This window comes from Salmo salar, chromosome ssa16, assembly GCF_905237065.1.
Source record: "Salmo salar chromosome ssa16, Ssal_v3.1, whole genome shotgun sequence".
Taxonomy (NCBI): domain Eukaryota; kingdom Metazoa; phylum Chordata; class Actinopteri; order Salmoniformes; family Salmonidae; genus Salmo; species Salmo salar.
Window position 1 is genome coordinate 71247379 of NC_059457.1, and position 25058 is coordinate 71272436.

A 25058-nucleotide genomic window follows, 5' to 3' on the forward strand; every position below is an offset into this window, starting at 1 on the left:
TGTTTCACACTGACTGGGAACCAGGCAGTAACTGTTTGTTTCTGTCTGGTAAAACCCTTTACAGTGTTTGTCTCTTCCTTCCTGCACACCTCCCTTTCTATCCACATATTTTCACGTTTCTCGATAACCACTTGTCTTTCGATCAGCACCCGCCCTTCCCATATAAGTCAACTGGAATGTAAGTCGACAAAGCCTTTGTTTTTACAGGCATCTCTACGGACCACAGATACTTTACTATAAAAAATGTTAAAAAGTCGGATTCCCAAACATCAGTTCTACATAATATGATGCATATGACATAAGTGTACTGAGTATAAGGACTCCATGTGGTTCAGGGCTGTCTGCATTTCATTTCAATGTATATTTCAGGTAAATTAGTCAAACCAGAACCACCGGAATGACCCATTTCAATCAACAGTGAGAGATCTTCAGAAAACAAGAGGAGTGACTGGATAGCTTGTTCTTTAGAAATTATGGCACCAAACGATTCTACTGAATGCCATATGTCATATCCCTTTATGCTTCACTAACCATTTCACAGTGCTCGCTCATGTTAATGATTGTAAAAGTGATAGAGCTCCTACGTTTAGAACAAGTGCCATTTGGAGAAGCGGTGGACTTGACACAGGTTTATTTTTGTCTGAATTCTTGCAATAATGGATTTCTACTGGAATCACACTGCTTTTTAAAAAAAAGCTTCACATTCTAAGTGTTATTCAGAGTAGTGCATGGTAGTAGTTATGGAGAAAAACAACTTCTCTCACTGTTACTGGGTTGACTTGATAAGAAGTAATGATGGTTGTAGAATTATTGACCTCAATAAGTCTCTTCTCTCTCTCCTTCTGCGATAGCAATTAGATAGCCTGAGAACTGCAGCTGGGCTGAAGAGAGGCTATTTTGGGGTAAGAACACACTGACTTCCTCCTGCTCCCCTCCCTCCTCTTCCTCCCCTCCCTCCTCCTCCTCCATACATCACTGGTTCTGTTCTCTCTTCATCACATCACACCAGCCTCTCTGGTATGTAGAAATCCCCAGAGTGACTATGTACCCTGATGAAGGAGAAAGATATTCAGATAGCCTACTCTTAATTGTGCTGCGTTGGAGTCGAGCTCAATCGCACTTTAAACGCTTCATTTCACCCTGAACTGCCTGTAACCACAACTAATGGCTAACGGCGGCTCTACACCACCATGATGTAAGAGGGCTCTAATTGGTTCAGACAGCCAGCCTATTGTGCCCCCCGGTGTTTATTTCTAACATCTTAAACAGAGTTCCATCACACAGTGAGTGTGTGTGTGTGTGTTCGTGTGCGTGTGTGTGGACGTGTGAGTGTGTGTGCGTGTGTGCGTTCGTGGATTTGACAGGGAAAGCGTGCAAAGAGAAGTGGATGTCATCAAGGCTTCTCTTTGTCATGATTAACACACAATATGAACGGAAGCAGAAAAGAGGACAGCTTTTGGAAAGCTTGGAAATCAGTGGTATGCTGCGTACATTTAATGCACATTTCTTACAGGTGAATGTCTTGAATACCATCATACTGTACATACTAACTCATAGTTGGAAAGCAAACTTACAAGGTAAACTAATACACGTCCTGTCCTAAATAACCAAAGTATGGGAGGGTGGTTAATAATAATTTATTGTGTTATTTACTAGCATATCTTACTTTAGAAATCATGAGCAAGTCCTATGTTGTAAAGCTAAGTTACCGGAATCTTCAGTAATTTTGGTAATTAAAATGTAATCTTTGGTAACTTTGGTAATTTACTCAAATAACTTTAAAAATATTTATATTCATTTTTTTTATATATCTGTGTCCATATTGTCCATGAGTTTTTAGTGGATAGACCACATGGTTCAAGAGAAAATAGCGTCATTAATGGAAAAAAAGCATCTAATTAAGAATGGCATTATTTTCATTTAACTCTGCAACTCTTCCAACTATTGACTTTTTTCACAACTGCCACCACTTTGGCGCCAAAACATTTACAACAAAGACATTGTAAAATAAATAAAAGTGTGTGAAAAAATATAAAGGTGTTTAATGCTGAAACCCTCTTATTAAACACCAATGGCATTCACTAAGTTGATGGTTTATATTAGGATAATATTTTACAGGTTTTTCATTTAATTTCTTATTTTAGAATCATCTTACTTGATTATTTTATACATTTTACATGTGATAAGGCCACATAGAGGGCCATAGATAATTACTGACACCTGTGATAATCTGAAGTACCCAAAATGGCCAGTAGATGTCATCTGATAAAATACAAAAAGAAAGCTACCAAAATCCTGATAGTTTACTGGTAAACTTCGAAAGTTTCCAGTAATACACCCTCCCTTTGCAACCCTAAGCGAACCACATTACTTTCAAGAATCCTGAGGCGCTAATTTTGTTTACGTACAGTCCCATGGAGATTCTGATCAAATCTTGTAGAATGTCCATTTGACACCCTAGAGTTGTTCACCTACTCTGAAGAACAGACAAGCATTAGAAAATGAACACACACAATAAACTCTGCATGAGAGGAGAAACAAAAGTTGACCACATCCTAATACATAGTAATAATAAATACAATCTGAAAGATTAAGACACCATTGGGCAGCCCAAGACAGAGAGAGAGGGAGAGGGAGAGGGAGTGAGAGAGAGAGAGAGAGAGAGAGAGAGAGAGAGAGAGAGAGAGAGAGAGAGGGAAACTGACAGGAAGTACTAGTCCTTGCATGGGTGTTACGGCCTCACCATCTCACCACCTGGCTGCTGTAGTCCTCTGTGGTGGCTACACCTCCCACCTCCTCCCCTTCCAACCCCTCTATCTCCCTCTCCTCCTCCTCCCTCCTGGCTTTGGAGATGGGGGCTCTGTGCTGGAGTAGCCACTGCCTCTCCTCCTGCCTCTCCTCCTGCCTCTCCTGCCTCCTCCTCAGCCTCTGCTCCCGGTGCTGTGTCTGGCGGCTGTACTGGTACCTCCGGAGGAACAGCTCCTTGGCGTACTCGTACAGCTCCACGTCCAGGGCGTTGAGCCCCTCGATGCGTCGCCGCAGAGACCCCTCCCCCACCCCCACGCTGGCCGCCCGCGTGCTGTTGATCTGCGTGAAAGCCTGGATGAAGCGCAGGCCGAACGTCCGCTCAAATAGGTACTGCGTCTTGCGCTGGAACTCGGTCAGGCCGTAGAAGGCCATGTTGCGGAGGTTGTTTTTGGCACTGGCTAGTAGGACGCGGCCGCGCTCCCGTTCGGCGCCGGCGGTGATGGTGGAGACGTTGTAGCAGCCCACCAGGCTGAGGTCGGCCAGCATGCGGACCTGCCGGTTGTTGGCCAGGTTGGAAGGGCAGTCCATGAAGTTGGTCAGCGTGACCCCGGTCCAGTCGTCGCCACTGTAGCAGGCGGGCAGTTCGTCCTGGGTGGGAGAGCGGCCGTCACACATGTGCAGGGCTGTCTTCCAGGTGGCGCCGCGCTGCACGTGCTTCCACTCGCTCAGGTAGCGGGAGACAGGGTCCCTCAGCATGGTGATGTAGTAGAAGTTCCTGCAGCAGCAAAGACAGAAAGAGACATTAGTTTCAATACTTCCTTCCTTTCCATGTCTCCTTTCCTTGTCTCCTTTCCTCCGTGCTCTCCAATCTGTAATGACAGAACTGGGAAGTGGGAGAAGTGGGAGAGTTAGAGAGAGTGAGACTGGCACACGTCTTTCACTTTCCCTCCCTCTATCTAACACTCACTGATGAGCTAGCAGGTGGCAATGAGCTATAATTATTTGACGATGTAGAGAGAAAAAAGGTGGAAATGGGGCGATGAAAAGAATGAAGAAAATATAATATTTCTCACATGTAAAAATAGCCAGCATTAGAAGATAGGAAACTCTAATAACGCTCTCTCTAAACAGTGATCCAAATGAGCTGAGAGCTCAGTGGGCTATCTCATTTTTAATACTGAATAAGAGATATTTCTCATCCTATTGCTAGGCCTCCCTAGCTCCTGAATATGCATACCTCGGTACCTTCCTTTCACTACATAACAAATAGCTACATTTAAGTAGCATGTTGCGCTAAGTAGCATACTGTCCTTTTTCTGAAAACGATTAACTTATCGAACATCCAATCCCTGGAGGATTTCTTCTAAATCAAAAAAGGGAATATAGGCTAAAGATGAGTGTAGTATATAGAAACACTTCTTCTAGTACAGATCACACCGCACTGCAGTATTTTCTACATTATCCCGTAGTCAAATAAAGTAGGGGAACCGTTTTGGGCACTGGAAAAAAAAATGGAACCCCCCCCCGACAGGTACGACAGGAGTTTGAGAATTGAGATCAAGACTAAAACCTTGAAAGCTGCAGCTACACGGCAAAATAAAGATCTTGCATGGAGTCAGACTGTGTCAAACGTAGAGCGCTGCTTGTTTTCACTCAGAGGTTCCTAACGGCGAGCTGCTAGAGATTTTATGAGGAGCGGGTAGGAAAAGAGTTGAGCCTGCCAGAGGAGACGAAGCTTCAACAAAGCATTCACTTGTACATTCTGAATCAGATGGGAATACTTGACGGAGAAGGAACAGACACTTCATGCGATAGATACCATAGTCAACACTGAATTGCTAACATTTTTGCCTGAACAGAAACTGAATTGCTTGAACAGGACTTTCTCAACGGTGAGCAGTGGCGTTGAGGAGTCAGAGTACGTCAGATGTTGTCTCTATACTGATGAACAAATATTGATTTCTACCAAAACTCTTAGGGGTAATTAAGGAAAGAGAAATGTCAGTCTGCACCACTGAAGTGGTAATAATGGCTCTGTGACTGCCATTTAAAGAACCATCTGACTGTTGACCTTTTGGTGCAGGGGACACACACACCACCCTCAAAGGTAATTAGGAGATTATTGTCAGGTGGCAGACTACCATCGACCGAGATTTTAATGTGTCAGCAGAAATAGATCCTAACAACGTTTTTTTCTCATGACACACACACGCGCACACACACGCACACACACACGCACACACTCACACACACACACTCCAAGTCGTAATGGATATTCGACCACAGCACAGGCTGTAAATGAATTAAACTGGCACTGAGTGTGTGGGGAGAAATGGATACACTGCCAGAGCTGTACAGAGAGATGGACACACACTCCCAGAGCTGTACAGAGAGATGGACACACACTCCCAGATCTGTACAGAGAGATGGACACACACTCCCAGAGCTGTACAGAGAGATGGACACACACTCCCAGAGCTGTACAGAGAGATGGACACACACTCCCAGAGCTGTACAGAGAGATGGACACACTCCCAGAGCTGTACAGAGAGATGGACACACACTCCCAGAGCTGTACAGAGAGATGGACACACACTCCCAGAGCTGTACAGAGAGATGGACACACTCTCAGAGCTGTACAGAGAGATGGACACACTCCCAGAGCTGTACAGAGAGATGGACACACACTCCCAGAGCTGTACAGAGAGATGGACACACACTCCCAGAGCTGTACAGAGAGATGGACACACTCCCAGAGCTGTACAGAGAGATGGACACACACTCCCAGAGCTGTACAGAGAGATGGACACACACTCCCAGAGCTGTACAGAGAGATGGACACACACTCCCAGAGCTGTACAGAGAGATGGACATACACTCCCAGAGCTGTACAGAGAGATGGACACACACTCCCAGAGCTGTACAGAGAGATGGACACACACTCCCAGAGCTGCTGCCTACACAGTGTTTCTGGGAAGAGGGCATTTTAGACCTCCATCACCTACAGATGTAGGATCTTTATTTGATCACTCTTTTGTTGCTGAGAATTTTCCTGCACCACGGGAAATGCAGATGAGTTTCATGATTTGCATAAAATCACAGAAAACCCACACTAACGCACAGTTATATTAACAGTATTTCACTTTTCATGTTACTACATTTTGAGCAGCTAATAGCCTAACCACTGTTCAAGAAACATTATGGACTAACCGTTCAAATCCTGTTGCTGCAGGATTATTTTGTTGTGACAATACTGGTCCAATTAAGATCCTACACCTGGGCCGCCAACCACAGGACAGGCCTATTCTTTCATAGTGACCTATTGACATGAATGGGTGAATGTCAAAGCGCTCCGATTACTCGTCTGTGTGTGTGTGTGCGTGCGTGCGAGTGTGTGTGTGCGTGCGTGCGTGTGTGTTCGAGGGACAGAGTGGTTGGGAAGGTCGGGGCATCAGTCAACAGTTAATAGAGTCCGTCATCAAACAATTGAGTGTTCAGCTTTATCTTACTGTGCAAAACAACAGTGCACGCACACTTTGTTTCAACATGCACACGTTTGGCATGTAATTGACTTGGGCGAAGATCATATTCTGTAGTAGGATGGATGTTGACTTACAGACTGGCTACACTCCAAGCATTTACATATATACTGAACCAAAATATAAACGCAACATGTAAAGTGTTGGTCCCATGTTTCATGAGCTGAAATAAAAGATCTCAGACATTTTCCATACCCACAAAAAGCTTATTTCTCTCAGATTTTGTGCACAAATTAGTTTACATAGTGAGCCTTTGCCAAGATAATCCATCCACCTGACAGGTGTGGCATATCAAGAGCTAATTAAACAGCATGATCATTACACAGGTGCACCTTGTGCTGGGGACAATAAATGGCCACTCTAAAATGTGCAGTTTTGTCACACAACACAACGCCACAGATGTCTCAAGTTTTGCGGGAGTGTGCAATTGGCATGCTGAAATGAATGCCTAACGAATTAATATCAATTGACTGATTTCCTTATGCGAACTGTCACTCACTTAAATTGTTGAAATTGCTGTGTGTTGCATTTATATTTTTGTTCAGTATACTTGTTTCATTTCTACAGCACAGAAAGAACTCGTCACTTGAAGCTGACCAGAGCCTGAGGGCTTGCTTTACAGTGTTAGCGCCAGTCATCTTTAAAAGGGGATGAAATCTATATAAAACAAGCTGAAAATGTGAAACTCAAACTATTTAACGCCAAATCGTATATACTCTGTGTGCTTATACATATATTATGATCCCTTATAAATGACACTCAAACAATGCTTAGGGTCCACTTGCATATGGTGACAAAAAGAGAGTTTAGCTGGCAGCCACTTTGTTCCCAATCATTTCTACCCAACTAAAATGGGACATCGTGCCAACTAAACATTCTCATTACATGGGGAATCTTCTCCATTTCCTCTGTGTAGACCTTTCCTGCAGTCAAATGACATAGTGGCCTCATGGGTAGAATGCTATTCATATTTTTCATAATTTCATAATTAATAAACATTGTTTTTTTAACACAGAAAATCTGGTGGGTTTATGTCAAACGGTTTTTATATTTTTCAGTATTCCATTATGTATATGAAGTGTAATATTGGGATGCAAACTCAAAATGTAATACATTTCAACTCTATATCTGACATGGTGCATGTGTCTTCTTTTATTAAGACTACCAAGAAACACTCCCTTATTCAGCCCACTGCAGTAAAAGGTTAAACGCTGCAGGTACATGGACAGATCTAGCTTACCATCCTCAAATCGGTACTTTAACCCTGACCTTAGATGACTGTCTACACTACAACTCCCTCCCACTGTTTAAACAGCTGTAGCGGGTTGCTACTCCTCTAATGAATATCTGTGATTTCTACTGGGTTTCCATAATGGAATGAGACAGCTCGGATTCTATTAGCGCGACTGGAGGACTGATCCTGTCTGATGACTTCATTGAGAAACAAACTACTATTTCCACAGAGCTCAGAGAAGTGCAGGCAAATTAGCCCAGCTCCTCTCTGTGTTGCTCTCACAAAATCCCTGTGTAACTACAATTCAAATTGTGTTGCAACAAGGAATATGAACATGCACTGGAGGAAGCCGATATAATTTACAAATAGTCACTAATATTTATTGAGATAAAATAGTAAATCACGCAATTTTGGGAAAGTATGTAAATGAGCAACAACGTAATTCACTACTACATAATCATTTTCATTCAGAAGAACACCCCTCCTCATCTTCTGGAATGGTCAATGCAATGGCTGTGTCTAAAATGGCACCCTATTCCATGTAGTGCACTTATTTGACAAAAGTAGTGGATTGTATAGGGAATAGGGTGCCATTTCGGATGCATCTGACCCAGCGGCAGAGAGAGGTCTCTATCCACCCTAATAAGATGAGTGTCTCTCAATCATTCATAACTGACCATTTCAACAGTGCATAGAAACACTCTGGGCACTCTGGACAAGCAATCAATACTGCCCTGCCAGGACTCCCAGTGTCTGTCTGATGGATGGTTGAATAAAGATAATTGGTCAAATATAAAAAAACGAAATGGGCGAAGTTGGCTTATGGCATTTAACACGGCTGGACTTGTATCCACTGGCCTTTAGTAAACTATCCAGTGTCTGCAGTGTCTGCTGACCTTTTTGACACATTTCTCTGGTTTAGAAATGTCTGAGGGAAACAGAGGGTGTTATGGGTACTCGGACCCATGATAGTCGGGAAGATACTTGGACAAACTCATATGATTAAAAAAATACAACTCTAAGAAAACAGTATGCTGCTATATCAGACAAAGCACTCAATGACTAACGTAAATGAATGGATGGGACACTTAAAACAGGAGCAATAGTTGTTGAAACACCTTGTATTCCCATAGACCTAGAATTCGATTTCTATGTCTATGCACCTCTTATGGCCTGATCTCCAAGTCTCCTTCATCTGCAGCGCAGACAGCCTCTCATTGATTTCCCTGAGTGTGTGGGGCGAACTTGACGCTCTTGCTGTCTCCCCCCTTGCCTCCCCTCACCTCCCCATCGCCTGCTTAGGCTTTCAAGGAACTCACGCCGTAGAGGAAATGAGGAACATGGGATCAATATTAGCCAAGACAATTCTCATTCATTACCATTAAGGACACACACTGGCTTGATGAGGTGGAATTGAGTCACTTACTGGAAAATGGCTCAAATCAAATACAATTGTATTTGTCACATGCTTCATAAACAACAGGTGTAGACTAACAGTGAAATGCTTACTTACCCAACAATGGAGAGAGATTCTTAATAAAAAAAAGAATAGCAAGAGGAATAAATGCACTATGAGTAACGATAACTTGGCCATATACACAGGGTACCAGTCGATGAAAAGGGGTAATTGAGGTAGATATGTACAGTTGAAGTCAGAAGTTTACACACACTTAGGTTGGAGTCAATAAAACTTGTTTTTCAACCACTCCACGAAATTTCTTGTTAACAAACTATAGTTTTGGCAAGTCGGTTAGGACATCTACTTTGTACATGACACAAGTAATTTTTCCAACAATTGTTTACAGACAGATTATTTCACTTATAATTCACTGCATCACAATTCCAGTGGGTCAGAAGTTTACGTACACCAAGTTGACTGTGCCTTTAAACAGCTTTGAAAATTCCCGAAAATTATGTCATGGCTTTAGAAGCTTCTGATACGCTAATTGACATAATTTGAGTCAATTGGAGGTGTACCTGTGGATGTATTTCAAGGCCTACCTTCAAACTCAGAGCCTCTTTGCTTGACATAATGGGAAAATCTAAAGAAATCCGCCAAGACCTCAGAAAAACAGTTGTACTCCTCCACAAATGGCTCTTCCAAATGGACAATGACCCCAAGCATACTTCCAAAGTTGTGGCAAAATGGCTTAAGCACAACAAAGTCAAGGTATTTGAGTGGCCATCACAAAGCCCTAACCTCAATCCCAAAGAAAATTTGTGGGCAGAACTGAAAAAGCGTGTGCGAGCAAGGAGGCCTACAAACCTGACTCAGTTACACCAGCTCTGTCAGGAGGAATGGGCCAAAATTCACCCAACTTATTGTGGGAAGCTTGTGGAAGGCTACCCGAAACGTTTGACCCAAGTTAAACAATTTTAAAGCAATACTATTTGAGTGTATGTAAACTTCTGACCCACTGGGAATGCGATGAAACAAATAAAAGCTGAAATAAATCATTCTCTCTACTATTATTCTGACATTTCACATTCTTAAAATAAAGTGGTGATCCTAACTGACCTCAGACAGTGAATTTTTACTCGGATTAAATGTCAGGAATTGTGAAAAACTGAGCTTAAATGTATTTGGCTAAGGTGTATGTAAACCTTCGACTTCAACTGTACATATAGTAGGGTTAAAGTGACTAGGCAACAGGATATATAATAATTAGTAGCAGCAGTGTATGTAATGTGTCAAAAGAGTTAGTTCAAAAAGGGAAAATGCAGATAGTGCGGGTAGCTATTTGGGTAACTATTTAGCGGTCTTATGGCTTGGGGATAAAAGCTATCGGCACCGCTTGCCGTGTAGTAGCAAAGAGAACAGTCTATGGGTGGCTGAAGTCTTTGACAATTTTTAGGGCCTTCCTCTGACACCGCCTGGTATAGAGGTCCTGGATGGTAGGGAGCTCGGCCCCAGTGATGTACTGGGCCGTATGCACATCCCTCTGTAGTGCCTTGCGGTCGTATGCCAAGCAGTTGCCATCCCAAGTGGTGATGCAGCCAGTCAAGATGCTCTCAATGGTGCAGCTGTAGAAACTTTTAAGGATGATGCTGTTGATGTGAGCCATGACCAGCCTTTCAAAGCATTTCATGGCTACAGATGAGTGCTACGGGGCGATAGTCATTTAAACAGGTTACCTTGGCGTTCTTGGGCACAGGGACTATGGTGGTCTGCTTGAAACATGTAGGTATTACAGACTTGGTCAGAGAGAGGTTGAAAATAGCAGTGAAGACACTTGCCAGCTGGTCAGCGCATGCTATGAGTATGCAGCCTTGTGAATGTTAACCTGTTTAAAGGACTTACTCACATTGGCTACGGAGAGCAAGTTCACACAGTCGTCCGGAACAGCTGGTGCACTCATGCATGGTTCAGACTAGTGTTGCACGGTATACCAAAACTTTTGTACTTTTTCGATACTAGGTGCTAGAATTTATGTTACTTTCGGTACTTCTGTCAATTGTGTCTCACGGATCAATTCTGTCTATAAGCACAGCCGACCCCTTATTATAGCGTGCCAGTTCCACTTACTCATTGCTAACCTGCACTGGGAGTCTGGGCGGCATTATGTTAGATACCCACTCATGCTGCACAGAAGTTAACACACTTGAATAATGCGACACTGCCTGTAGAAATGTTGAAACTTTTAATTATTGTTCACAAAACAATGTCTATACAAGGCTAGAACACTTTACAATGAAATACCGGTTGCATCCAGCTTTGTAGGATAACTTTCCTTGCTAGCTTACAGATAAATCTGACATCAATTCACTACCCTAGTCCTTTGTTTGTGATCAGCAAAATGTAATCAGCAAAATATGCTGATTTCAAAGCTGATTGCCAAAATATTATTCATTCACTTATTCGGTCTCTCATTAGCGAACTAACTGCATTGTGAATGACGTTATTACTGGTTAAAGAGACAGTGCACATTTTTATAAAATAAGCTTGTTTGCCATCTGTAGCCCCATGAAATCTGCTAAAACAAGCTCAATAACTCAACACACTCCTGTTGAATATGTATTCACCAGTTTTGTGGATAAGGCTACATGGTGATTTACAGAATTTATCCACAGAGATTTACCATTCAAATAAATTATTACCATTATGTAGTTAGATTGGTAAACAAATAAATGTCTAATTGATTGTATCATTGTATAATTGATTAATTCAGGCTGTCTCTGAAATATGTTGATGTAAAAAAAAAAAAAAAAAAGTGCTCAAAAAGATGACCAACCATTTAACAGAGCAGTAGCTGAGTTTATCTGTCTGGTACAGGTGCCATTCTGTGGCATTGGCTAATATGCCTTATTTTTTACCGTGGTATCGTTTTGGTATCGTTTTGGTATCGAGTGTCGTGATGGTATTGAGTATTGTGGTACTAAGTCTGGTATTGAAGTCAAAATGATGGTATTGTGACAACACTAGTTCAGTGTTGCTTGCCTCGAAGTGAACATAGATGGCATTTAGCTCATCTGGTATGCTCACGTGACTGGGCAGCTCGCGGCTTGGTTTACCTTTTTAATCCGTGATAGTTTGCTAAACCTGCCACATCCGTCAGAGCCGGCATAGTAGGATTCAGAACATATTCCAGTCTGTGCTAGCGAAACAGTCCTGTAGCTTAGCATCCGCTTCATTGGACCACTTCCGTATTGAGGGCATCACTGGTATTTCATGTTTGAATTTTTTCTTGTAAGCAAGAATCAGGAGGATAGAGTTTTGGTCAGACTTGCCAAAGGGAGGGCAAGAGCCTTGTATGAGTTTCTGTGTGTGGAGTAAATGTGATGTAGATTTTTGTTGCATTTAGTTGTACAGGTGATATGCTGGTAAAAATGAAGGTAAACTAATTTCCGTTTCCCTGCTTTAAAATCACCAGCCATTAGAAGCACCGCCTCTGTATGAACATTTTCTTGTTTGCTTATTGCCCTATACAGCTCATTGAGTGCAGTCTTAGTGCCAGCATCGGTTTGTAGTGGCAAATGGATAGCCATGAAAAATGTAGATGAAAACTCTCTTGGTAAATAGTATAGTCTGCATTAAAGATAAAAAACTGAAATGGAAAGGGGGATACCTAGTCAGTTGTACAACTCAATGTATTCAACTGAAATGTGTCTTCTGCATTTAACCCCTCTGAATCAGAGCAGTGCGGACCCTTTACTCAGTACTTTGTTGAAGCACCTTTGGCAGCAATTACAGCCTCGAGTCTTCTAGGGTATGATGCTACAAGCTTGGCACACCTGTATTTGGGGAGTTTCTCCCATTCTTGTCTGCAGATCCTCTCCAGCTCTGTCAGGTTGGATGGGTAGCATCGCTGCACAGCTATTTTCAGGTCTCTCCAGAGATGTTCGATCGGGTTCAAGTCCGGGCTCTGGCTGGGCCACTCAAGGACATTCAGAGACGTGTCCCGAAGCCACTCCTGCGTTGACTTGGCTGTGTGCTTAGGGTCGTTCTCCTGTTGGAAGGTAAAGCTTCTCCCCAGTCTGAGGTCATGAGCACTCTGGTGCAGGTTTTCATCAAGGATCTCTCGGCACTTTGCTCCGTTCATCTTTCCCTCGATCCTGGTTAGTCTCCCAGTCCCTGCCGCTGAAAGATCATCCCCACAGCATGATGCTGCCACCACCATGCTTCACCGTAGGGATGGTGCCAGGTTTCCTCCAGATGTGACACTTGGCACTCAGGCCAAAGAGTTCAATCTTGGGTTTCATCAGACCAGGGAATCGTGTTTATCATGGTCTGAGAGTCCTTTAGGTGCTTTTTGGCAAACTCCAAGCGGGCTGTCATGTGCCTTTTACTGAGCAGTGGCTTCTGCTTGGCCACTCTACCATAAAAGCCTGATTGGTGGAGTGCTGCTGAGATGATTGTGGAAAATGTCAAGGGGTCGAAATCCTTCTGAATGCACTGTATATTATCCATGTCCTTGTTCAGCCACGACTTTGAGAAACATTGAATATTAAAGTTCAGTTGGTTCTCTAGTGACTGTACGTTCGCCAATAGAACAGAGGGTAAAGGCGGTTTATTTCCTCGTCAACATAATCTCGTCAGGATGGCGGCTCGTCTGCCTGTCTTGCGCTGTCACTTTCTCTTTCATGTCCCGGGGATTAGCGCCTGGTCTGGAGTAAGCAGCAAGTCCAGAGCTGTCGAATCATCGAAGTATAAATTGTCATCCAAATCAAGGTTAGTGGTCGCTGTTCTGTCCAGAAGTTGTTTTCGTTCATAGGAAATTATGGCGAACACGTTATGCACAACAACAAAAAAGAATTAGTCAGGAGCCTGCAAAATGGCTGCTATCCACTGCAGCACCATCTCTTACTCTACTACTGTGTTGACTGTTTTAAGTCTGTGCACTGTCCCCCCATAGGAAGTTTGGCCAAACTGAGACTACTGTCTGTGATTCCAATCCAATGAGGTGAATAAGTTCATCAGACATTTTCATAAATCACAGTTGCCTGACCTGGTACTTGTGTACTAGCGTTCCTACGCTACCCTTACTTCCGCCATATTGTGTCATACGGGTAGATAAGCGGTTTGAAAGAGATGGATGTTTCTACTTCACACTGAAGCTAGGGTGTTGATGGTTCTCGGGGAGTGTACCACACAGCCAGTGCAAATCCAATTCAAAGGTGTCACTAAACACCACACTGAAGCTACATTCACCCACATAGGCTACACGAGGCGTACCATTTTCTATCGTACACTTTCATCTTCACAATAACCCAATCGGTTGTCCTATTCCCAAACGTAACACCCTCAAACACCCTCCGACACCCCTTTCTGGTGTGTGAATTAGCTTCCCTGCAGGAGACCCAGAGGGTGTGAGTTTGTGACCTCCTGCTCCCCGGGCCCCCCTGCAAGAGGTGGAATATGCTGCTGGGAATGGAGGTGGTGTCCGTGAACCGTGCAGAGTGTCGTGTTGTTATCAAGCACGTTGGGATTGGTAGAGGCAGCAGGCCAACGGTGAGACAAGAACAAGAAAGATAGAGAATGAAGACATATCAGAGCTAACCACTAACTAACTGATCACTAACCGGCAATCAACCATTTCCCATGAACCATTAACCAACCAACCACTGGTAATGTTACTATACTTAGTGGCAGATTAATTCAATGCTTACTGTAGGGGCCTGAAAGATGGTCAAAGCAGGGAACTGAAGATAACACATAAAATCACATCGCCTAAACATTTCTTTCAGAATATTTGAATGTCAGTATGGGAGTTATATTAGTGTGGGAAACGATCAGATGGGAGTTGGATCATCAGTGTGCCCATTGAGCCAGAGCCATGTGGAGCTGTGTGACTACTGCCAGCAGCCAGACCGTAGGAGATATCCTCCCTAGTCTGGTCTAGAGATCTACTTAATGAACCCTCACTGAGAGAGAGAGAGAGAGAGAGAGAGAGAGAGAGAGAGAGAGAGAGAGAGAGAGAGAGAGAGAGAGAGAGAGAGAGAGAAAGTTACAGAAGAAGAGGCAGAGAGGGACAGGGAGACCCACAGACACAACGACACAACAAAGAGCTGGAGCTCTACATTATAAACCCTCGCTGCACCATAGGGTCTAAGAAAAATACAAACAGAGGGTGAGAGGGAGAAGTCACAAAAAAGAGGCAGAGAATGATATGATAAGTGATGGATAAAAGAGCATAGATACTATATATACACAGCCCCGTCTTAGAGACTGCAGGGAGGACAACTCCACAGGAGTTGAAATACCTGCCTGAGCTGTCTGTAGAGTAAGGTCAGATCCTAGAAATAGAATGAAACTCATTCCAGTTCTAGCGGTCAGACTGACCTCTTGTCCATTCACACTCTCAGCACTGTCCCCGGCCTGTACAGCCAAGTGTGGGAGTGAACAGATTAATTCACTCTAGTGTGAGATTGATTTTGTAGTTCCAGATTTTGTAGTTCCAGGATTGGAAGATGTTGTTGGGGTAATTCACTTGTAATGACTAGAGCCCAGAGAACATCATGGTCAGGTAAAAAAATCAAACTAGCCCCAATTATGACAACTGAGCTCACTAAGTATGTTTGATACAGAGCATCAGGTAACGTCAGAGCTCACACTAGGCAGAATGGGACTGTTAGTGTATCTCTCTCAGTGGGTGAGTCCCAAATATCATCCTATTCCCTAAAGGTCACTAGTTTTAACCAGAGCACCATGGGCCCTGGTCAGAAGTAGTGCACTATATAGGGAGTAGCGTTCCATTTGGGACAGAACCAATGTTTCTCTTCCTGAATGTAAATGACTGTCACCATGTACAGTTGAAGTCTGAAGTTTACATACACCTTAGTCAAATACATTTAAACTCACTTTTTCACAATTCCTAACATTTAATCCTAGTAAAAATGCCCTGTCTTAGGTCAGTTAGGATCACCACTTTATTTTAAGAATGTGAAATGTCAGAATAATAGTTGAGAGAATGATTTATTTCAGCTTTTATTTCTTTCATCACATTCCCAGTGGGCCAGAAGTTTACATACACTCAATTAGTATTTGGTAGCATTGCCTTTAAATTGTTTAACTTGGGTAAAACGTTTCGGGGAGCCTTCCACAAGCTTCCCACAATAAGTTGTGTGAATTTTGGACCATTCCTCCTGACAGAGCTGGTATAACCGAGTCAGGTTTGTAGGCCTCTTTGCTAGCACATGCTTTTTCAGTTCTGCCCACAAATTTTCTATAGGATTGAGGTCAGAGCTTTGTGATGGCCACTCCAATACCTTGACTTTGTTGTCCTTAAGCCATTTTGCCACAACCTTGGAAGTATGCTTGGGGTCATTGTCCATTTGGAAGACCCATTTGTGGAGGAGTTCAATTGTTTTTCTGAGGTCTTGGCTGATTTCTTTTGATTTTCCCATGATGTCAAGCAAAGAGGCTCTGAGTTTGTAGGTAGGCCTTGAAATACATCCACAGGTACACCTCCAATTGACTCAAATGATGTCAATTGCCTATCAGAAGCTTCTAAAGCCATGACATCATTTTCGGGAATTTTCCAAGCTGTTTAAAGGCACAGTCAACTTAGTGTATGTAAACTTCTGACCCACTGGAATTGTGATACAGTGAATTATAAGTGAAATAATCTGTCTGTAAACAATTGTTGGAAAAATTACGTCCTAACCGACTTGCCAAAACTATAGTTTGTTAACAAGAAATTTGTGGAGTGGTTGAAAAACGAGTTTTAATGACTGCAACCTAGGTGTATGTGAACTTCCGCTTCAACTGTATTAGGGACCAATCGGATCACTCCTTCACTCTCTTCTGTTCGACGGCGTGTATAGTCTCTCTCCACAGATGAAGAGTGAATGCTGATGCAACACTCATTTAATGCAGGGAAAGATGCTATGTGCTAGCCAAGCGTGAACAGCTGTGTGTGAAATCCTTGTTTCCTTTAGAGACGCTGTGATAACTTAACACCACTCGTTTAGCTGATGCTGTTGGATTAAATAGAGTTTTGCATATTAATTGAGCAATTAGTGAACGTAACTGAACAGATCACTTCCTCTACTGGAATGCTCTGCCAGTTGTTACATGAGGTGATAATAGAATACCTTTCTATACCCACACACGCCCTCGTGCCAACACACACACACACACACACACACGCACGCACGCACACACACAAATATCCACACACTTACTGCACATCCACAGTACAATGTGCAGTCCATTACAAGCCCACGGGAGAATAGGCAGAGAAGGTATGTTACTCGATACAGCACAGAGATCCATTTCAGATTGAATAGACAGAGAGAGAGAGACAGACAGATAGAGAGAGGGAGAGACAGAGAGAGAGAGAGAGAGAGAGAGAGAGAGAGAGAGAGAGAGAAAGAGCGAGGGCTAACTGTGGCTCTCTGATGGTCTCAGATCTGGGATGCTATTTCGGGAGCTACAGGAAAGCCCCAGGGATACTGGTGTGGAGACAGTGGAGTAAAATGAGAGATTTACCGGGTAGATCTTGGGTAGTGTGTGTGTGACAGAGAGAGAGAGATAGAGAAAGAGAGATAAACTTTTGTTTATACATTTCACTTGCTTTGACCATGTAAACATGTTTCCCATGCCAATAAAGCCCAATGAATTGAATTGAGAGAGAGAGAGGGGAGTGGGAGAAGGAGGGCGAGGGTGAGAGGAAGAGGGCGAGGGACGGTGGGTAGGCGGGGAGACACCAAAGAATAATGGTCTCTCCAGTGAGTTACTTGGACCACAATGTATTTCAGCCTTCACTTTCGCCCCAGCACACAGCAGTGCATATTTCTCAATTGACAGAAACCTGCTTTTGTTACAAAGACTTGGACATTTCCTAAAGATAAACTATACAAGTCAGGAGCACAGTAGCCTGTCAGGATTGTAGTAGTCAGCATGTCACCTTTCTCTTTATCACAGTTATCAGAAAGACCATGTACTGCTTATGGAACTACATACAGTAATACATGGAACCACAACACTGGTCTACAGACACAGATCACATGTCACTTATGAGCATGTCCTGATTGCTTCTCAGAAAATAACTTGGTACGGAGACATGAAAACAGTCAAGTTATGTCTCTATTTCAAATTACCTTATATTAGAGCAATTCAGAGTCAGACAGAAGTATTTTGAAATTCTTTGACACAGCCAATGGCGTGCTACTACTCTAGTACTCAACCCTGGAGTATTAGTATTTACAGTAGCTTGACGTGTTCATCGTAGCAGTTGTTTTCTTCTAAATAAGTCACTTCCAATCCTCTGGGTCGTCTTGGGTGAGTTACACGCAGCACTCACCTCACCTCACACACACACACACACACACACACACACACACACACACACACACACACTCACACACACACAGCTGTTACTGTAATACCACGCACACAGAATCTCTGTCGCGAAACCTGTGTACTCAAAACACCTCATGATAAGACAGAAAAAGAGAGGGGAAAGGAACAAGTAGAAACAGGCTTGTATCCGGGGCTTTAGCGACGTGCTGTACATACACATGAAGAACAACAGGCTTGTATCCGGGGCTTTAGCGACGTGCTGTACATACACATGAAGAACAACAGGCTTGTATCCGGGGCTTTAGCGACGTGCTGTACATACACATGAAGAACAACAGGCTTGTATCCGGGGCTTTAGCGACGTGCTGTACATACACATGAAGAACAACAGGCTTGTATCCGGGGCTTTAGCGACGTGCTGTACATACACATGAAGAACAACAGGCTTGTATCCGGGGCTTTAGCGACGTGCTGTACATACACATGAAGAACAACAGGCTTGTATCCGGGGCTTTAGCGACGTGCTGTACATACACATGAAGAACAACAGGCTTGTATCCGGGGCTTTAGCGACGTGCTGTACATACACATGAAGAACAACAGGCTTGTATCCGGGGCTTTAGCGACGTGCTGTACATACACATGAAGAACAACAGGCTTGTATCCGGGGCTTTAGCGACGTGCTGTACATACACATGAAGAACAACAGGCTTGTATCCGGGGCTTTAGCGACGTGCAATACATACACATGAAGAACAACAGGCTTGTATCCGGGGCTTTAGTGGCGTGCAATACATACGCGTGAAGAACAACAAGTTTGTGTATAAATCGGGATCTGCTCCTTAATCTGCCTCCAGATGATAAAACGATGTAATCTCTAATCTCCCGTAAAGGAGTGTGGAGATTACTACTATCCTCTGAATACCTCTGCAGAATGCATGATATTACATTACAATGGAATATATTACGTTTTGGCATGTTCTGATTAGGGACTGATACATTTTTGGAATATGATCCTAACCAACGACTCATTGGTTTTTTGAAAGACTTCCCAGTCAATTGCTGGGAGAAAGTGTTGCTGACACAAGACTTTATTAAGGCATATGATCAATTGACCAACTTCTATGGAAAATAATAACGGAATGGACCTTTGGTCTAGTTCAGGGTTTCCCCATGGGTGCATGTTTTGGTTTTTCCCAAGCACTACACAGCTGATTCAAATAACCAACTCATCATCATGCTTTGATTCTTTGAATCAGCTGTGTCGTGCTAGAGCAAAACCCCAAACGTACACCCCTGGGAGGCCCCAGGACTGAGTTTGGGAAGCCCTGGTCTAGTTAATAGCAGGTCTATAGAAACTACACAGAGAGAACACACTAATGACAGAGTTACCTTTTACCAACTTGGCTAATTCATGTCGGAAATCATACCTCTCTCTCTCTTGCCTTCTGCGAAGAAAAACAAAGGGTATTTGAGTGTCAGGACCAGGATGCTGAGTCTAATGATGTGTGAAGAAGGTTTGCGTGCGTGTGTGTGTTTGCATGCGTGCGTGTTGCTGATCTATACCGAGTGTCTGGAACACACACACACACCCCGAAGTGTGAGACATCTGCTGTACATGAAGACACCTGCTGCTACACCTCGACTGATAATCACCTTCTGATCATATATTATCCGTTTTATTTTGTTTTAATGACTTATTCTTATTCATTTTCATCCTATCGGATGTGACTTCCTTGTTATATGTGTTTGTGAAATGGGTTGTGACAGGGTCATGTGAAATTCCCTGTAAATACAGTTAGAATTTCAATCTACCCTCTGAACTAACCGGGAGAGGAGCTTACATAAAACAGCCTTCTCTTCAGATGGGAATCTTGAGCTGAGGGATTTAACGGATGAGGAATTGACTTAAGTGCAGGACAAGATTAATGTCAGAAATTTGCCACCAGATGTTTTTTTTCTCATTTTCTCATGGTCTGCTTTGGGTCCCAGTGCCAGTGGAACATGGAGGAGGAAGACAACGCTGAATCATTAGCGTGCTGGATTTTGTGCACAAAACCCATATTATTAGACTACTAGGCTGCTGTGGGTCCTGGGAAGGATGTTTTATCTCTCCTCCTATAAAACAAAGCAAAACGTTAAGAATATAATTGTCTAATATAGTAGTGGTGTCTCTTTATGGAAGAAACACATTAGCCAATGTTCACAGGCTCTAAGTCAAAGCCATGTCCCTCAGCCTCAGGGTTTGACAATTCATTTTCAATGAATTGAAGAAAATAAACTGTTATCGAAGATAATGGGCAGTTTTCCAGTTCATAGACGATGATTCAATGCAATTTGAATTTGATTGTTCTGATATGAAATTGAACCCAGAACATGTAATTATGTTAGCTTTATACTTGGGTGAGACAGTGAGGTTTGCCTCCTCTCTCTCTCTCTCTCTCTCTCTCTCTCTCTCTCTCTCTCCTACCATTGCAGCTGACTGTGCAAGAGCAGACCTGACAAATGAAGCAGATTCTAAGGTTGGAGCAGTGTGTTTCTGCTGTGAGCAGCATGCCATGCTGGACTTTGTGGCACGGTGCTCTTATTAGTAATTGGCAGTAACCTCACATGACTCACTGATGGGGTTGGTCAAGTGAAGGTAAATTATGTGGAAAGTAGGACGGAAGTCAAGAAGGGAGGGAGGGATGGAAGGATGTATGTGTGGGTGAGTGGATGGATGGATGGATGGATGGATGAGGGAGGGAGGGAGGGAGGGAGGGAGGGAGGGAGGGAGGGAGGGAGGGAGGGAGGGAGGGAGGGAGGGAGGGAGGGAGGGAGGGAGGGAGGGAGGGAGGGAGGGAGGGAGGGAGGGTTGAACGGATGGATGGATGGATGGATGGATTTTAGCATTAGGGCAGAGCCTAATCCTGATCATGTTGGTTAGGAATAGGAGATACATCCACATTCACCCACGCTGGGTGCACCAATGAAACTAGTCTGATGTGACAGGATCTGATGTGACCTTTCATGCGTTAGCCTGACTGAAGCGTCCCATGCTCTGGAGCTGCATGGGGACTGCCTGGAAATGCCAACGCTGTCAGAGCCCTGGCACCGGCCCTGACACAGCCTCGACCAGGGGAGACCAGATGATGGGGTGTCTGTGAGATGACCCGTGAGCAACAATAGACAGATGGCAGCTCTCTCTCCACTAAAGACCATCATGTCCCCATAGATGCTCCAAGCTAGCCTATAGGCATGGAGACTCTCAGAGTGACAACCTCTCAATTTCCCATGTTAAAGTCCCAGTGCAGTCAAAAACATGCTTTTCATGTGTTTAATATATATTTCCACAATATGAGGTTGGAATAATACTGTGAAATTGTGAAAATGGTGATAGTGCCCTTTACTGTAAGAGCAGTTTCAAAAGGCTGCCTGAAATTTCAGCCTGTTTTGGTGGGATGGTATTTTGGGCTGCCTGGTGACATCACCAGGCGGAAAATAGGTTAATAGACCAATAAGAAAGAGAGTTCCAAACCTCTCTGCCAATAACAGCTTGTTTTCAGTTATCTCCACACAGGCAACTCCCAGACAATCTTAGAAAATATTTTTGTTGAGAAATTGCTCTATGCCAACAAGCTATTTTTGTTTATCTTTTACCATTTCATTTGAGATTTATTTCTCAAATTAAGGTAATTAATTGCTACCCAGAAATGATTTGTTATTGAGATTAAAATGACTGCATTGGAACTTTAACAAACCAGCGCCATGGTTTTGGTCTGACCGTTTGATCTGTTTCATTTCCATGCTTATTCTTCTTATACAAGCAGATCATATTTCTGTAATACTTACGTGCATTGTACCAGATTTACTGTTTCAGGTTTTACTATCTCAGTCTTTATGGTATTTTATAACACCCTCATAATCGTTGATTATCTTTGAACTCTTGATACCAATAAAGACCATGGGGATAATCTACAGTACTCTACTTGTATTATCCCTATAGTTACAGTACATCCTAAAGCTACAGTCAGAAGTATGGAATCAGGACCAACAAGAGGACAAATGCACCAACAAAAAGACAAGAAGATTAAATGATTGTAATGTCAAGTAGAACCCAAAAGTACAAACCTTGTTTATTTTTTAACTAGAAGTGTTTCAGCCCTTCTACCCCAAAATGGAATAACCCTGACATAGAGGCAGTTTATAATGTGTTTATAATGTGTTTATAACCATTTAGAAAGGGTCATGTACAGTAGCCCTCTGTAAGGATAACTACTGCCTGTTAAAGCCTTCAGAAAAGGGCAAATTCATTTTCAACAGGAACATGAGTGCAAGGGGAGAAATTGTTCATATCTTTAGTCAAGCTCCTTGTCTTCTATGCTTTAATCAAGCTTTTAGCACGCTCTATTCAAAAGAGAGGCTAATCATAGTATTTTAATACAAACCATAACGATTTTAATCCGTGTTCATGCTGGGTTGGAACAAAAGCCTGCCCACTGCAGCCCCTGAGGGCAAGGTTTCCACCCCTGTTGCATGGTATTGTTCCTGTTATAGAAATGTAGTATAGGCTACATTATTCCTTCAAACCTATCTGATCACTGAATTGAATTCTGTCAATATACACTTGCATCTCACACTGTTTCTCCTGGCCACAAACAGTTTAGGCTCTACTGATTAGCTACAGGAACAAGAATCAAATTGAGACCCCATACCGTCCGTTCCTCTGAGCATCCTTCTTGTCTTTCTTGTTCATCACTACAGGCACACAGTTAGTCAGCTCGGTCCAGTCCGCATGTAGACCACAACTCCAGCCAGTAGAGAACCTGGAGAAAAGCCAGGACTCCGCTTTGCCCGGGCGGTGACAGGTACATTTCTTCTGTCCGGGCATACAATCACAGGGCTGTTCGAGGTGAATGTTTCGGACAAGGTGTCGTCCGAAAGTAGTCCCACCGGTCTTCTGGATGTGGAGGAACACTATAACGTCATCTCCTTTGATGTTGAAATCCACGTGTCGCTCAAGGTCTCGGTCAGTAAAATTGAATTTGGACAGAATTTTTGAGGAACCCTCCTCCTCCAGCCCTTCTTGGTACGCGTAAATGTCGTCCCCCGAGTGATATTGGCGGAACATTCCACTCAACTTGTCCCCAGTTAGGAAGCGACAAGAGTTACTGCCGGCTGGACAAATGTACTGATAGCCTATCATCAAGAAGACCACGGCCAGTATCGGAATCAAAATGAGTTTGTTGGATTTATCCTCCATTGTGCGTGCTGAAATAGTCATGCCATTGATATAAGCGGTAACATAAAGTCTCCAGCCAAACCAAATGCTCTAACTCATCGTGCACCCTGCTTCATCGTAGCCTAGATGGTTACAGTTGTCAAACTTGATGTCTCCTTTGGAGCGATGCACATCTCTCTAGACAGGCTGCCTATTTATTTCCAGCAGCAAAATGTAATAATAAACTATTCCCAACGCTGTGCCAATGTATCGTCTTCTATTGTCAGAAGCAAGGGAGACATTTGTGAAATTTGAAAAGGAGACATAGCCTACCCAGGGCAGTATATCTCACGAGCGCGCGGCTGATTCAGCATCTTCTACAACAGCACTGTCCGGAGGCGGCGAGTGCAAGCTCGCATAAATGCATCACGCTGTTATTAGTAGCTTAACCACCAGGCGCCACGCACTGCCCATGCATCTCTCTATAGCCTACCGGTTCACTGTTAATTTTACACCTTTGCGTCACCACGACAATGTTTTTAAATAATAATTTTGTGTCGCTTAAGGCCGGCTCAAGTCAACATCTCAACAACAATTGTTCATCTGTGCGCAGGGCATTAAATTGAAAGCGGAGGATAGAGAATCATCTACATATGAACCAATCATTTATTATCACTTGCTGTAAAATCAACCAATCCATGAACATAGCCTACGTGAAATACCCATTGGCCACCATAACAATGTTCACACTAAAACATGACTTTTTAAGCCAATCGAAACGGGGGATACATTATTATGCCTATAGGCCTACACCGGCCAGCCCCATGAGTGGACATCAAATTCCTTTTCCGTCAGCTTGCAAAGGAGTTTCTGATGTCAAACATCTGGTTTATCAAATTCCCAATATTAACTACATGACTTTCAAACAAATGTCGTATGTCTTCTTGGATTTAAAGTGAGCCCTGTGCTGAGCTGAACGGTCTATACTAGGCTATAGCGTTTCAGAACCTTGGACAGGTCCAATAGCGACAGAAAATACCTAGATTATAGGAAAGCAAAGCACCTTTGCAACCACTACGTTAGTGTGCGTGTGTGTCAAATCAAATCACATTTTATTGGTCACATACACATACTTAGCATATGTTATTGCGGGTGTAGTGAAATGCTTGTATTCCTAGCTCCAACAGTGTGGTAATATCTAACAATTCCCAACAATATACACAAATCTAAAGTAAAAGAATGGAGTTAAGAAATATATAAATATTAGGACGAGCAATGTCGGAGTGGCACTGACTAAAATACAGTAGAATAGAATACAGAATATGCATATGAAATGAGTAAAGCAGTATGTGAACATTATTAAAGTGACCAGTGATTCCGTCTCTATGTACATAGGGCAGCAGCCTCTAAAGTGCAGGGTTGAGTAACCGGGTGGTAGCCGGCTAGTGATGGCTATTTAACAGTCTGATGGCTTTGAGATAGAAACTGTTTTTAAGTCTCTTGGTCCCAGCTTTGATGCACCTGTACTGACCTCGCCTTCTGGATGGTAGCGGGGAGAACAGGCCGGCCTGTTCTCCCTGCTAAAGTGGGTCT

The 25058-nt window shown here is 43.2% G+C and overlaps 1 protein-coding gene across 1 annotated transcript; it reads right to left on the reverse strand.

Annotated features, from left to right (window-relative positions):
* Nucleotides 1–1472: 1472 nt before the first annotated feature.
* LOC106574551 (heparan-sulfate 6-O-sulfotransferase 3-B) lies at nucleotides 1473–24305 on the reverse strand. Its single transcript, XM_014150515.2, has 2 exons — nucleotides 22960–24305; nucleotides 1473–3523 (listed from the first exon to the last, which is right to left on the reverse strand). The coding sequence occupies exons 1-2, from the start codon at nucleotides 23526–23528 to the stop codon at nucleotides 2740–2742; spliced, it is 1353 nt and encodes a 450-aa protein (XP_014005990.1). The 5' UTR covers nucleotides 23529–24305; the 3' UTR covers nucleotides 1473–2739.
* Between the last annotated feature and the right edge of the window lie 753 nt (nucleotides 24306–25058).

Coding starts and splice junctions, on each gene's coding strand:
- LOC106574551 (XM_014150515.2), bottom strand. CDS start 23,528: ATGACTATTTCAGCACGCACAATGGAGGATAAATCCAACAAACTCATT. Junction 3,524..22,959: donor GATGCTCAGAGGAACGGACG/GTATGGGGTCTC, acceptor TTGCTGCTGCAG/GAACTTCTACTACATCACCA.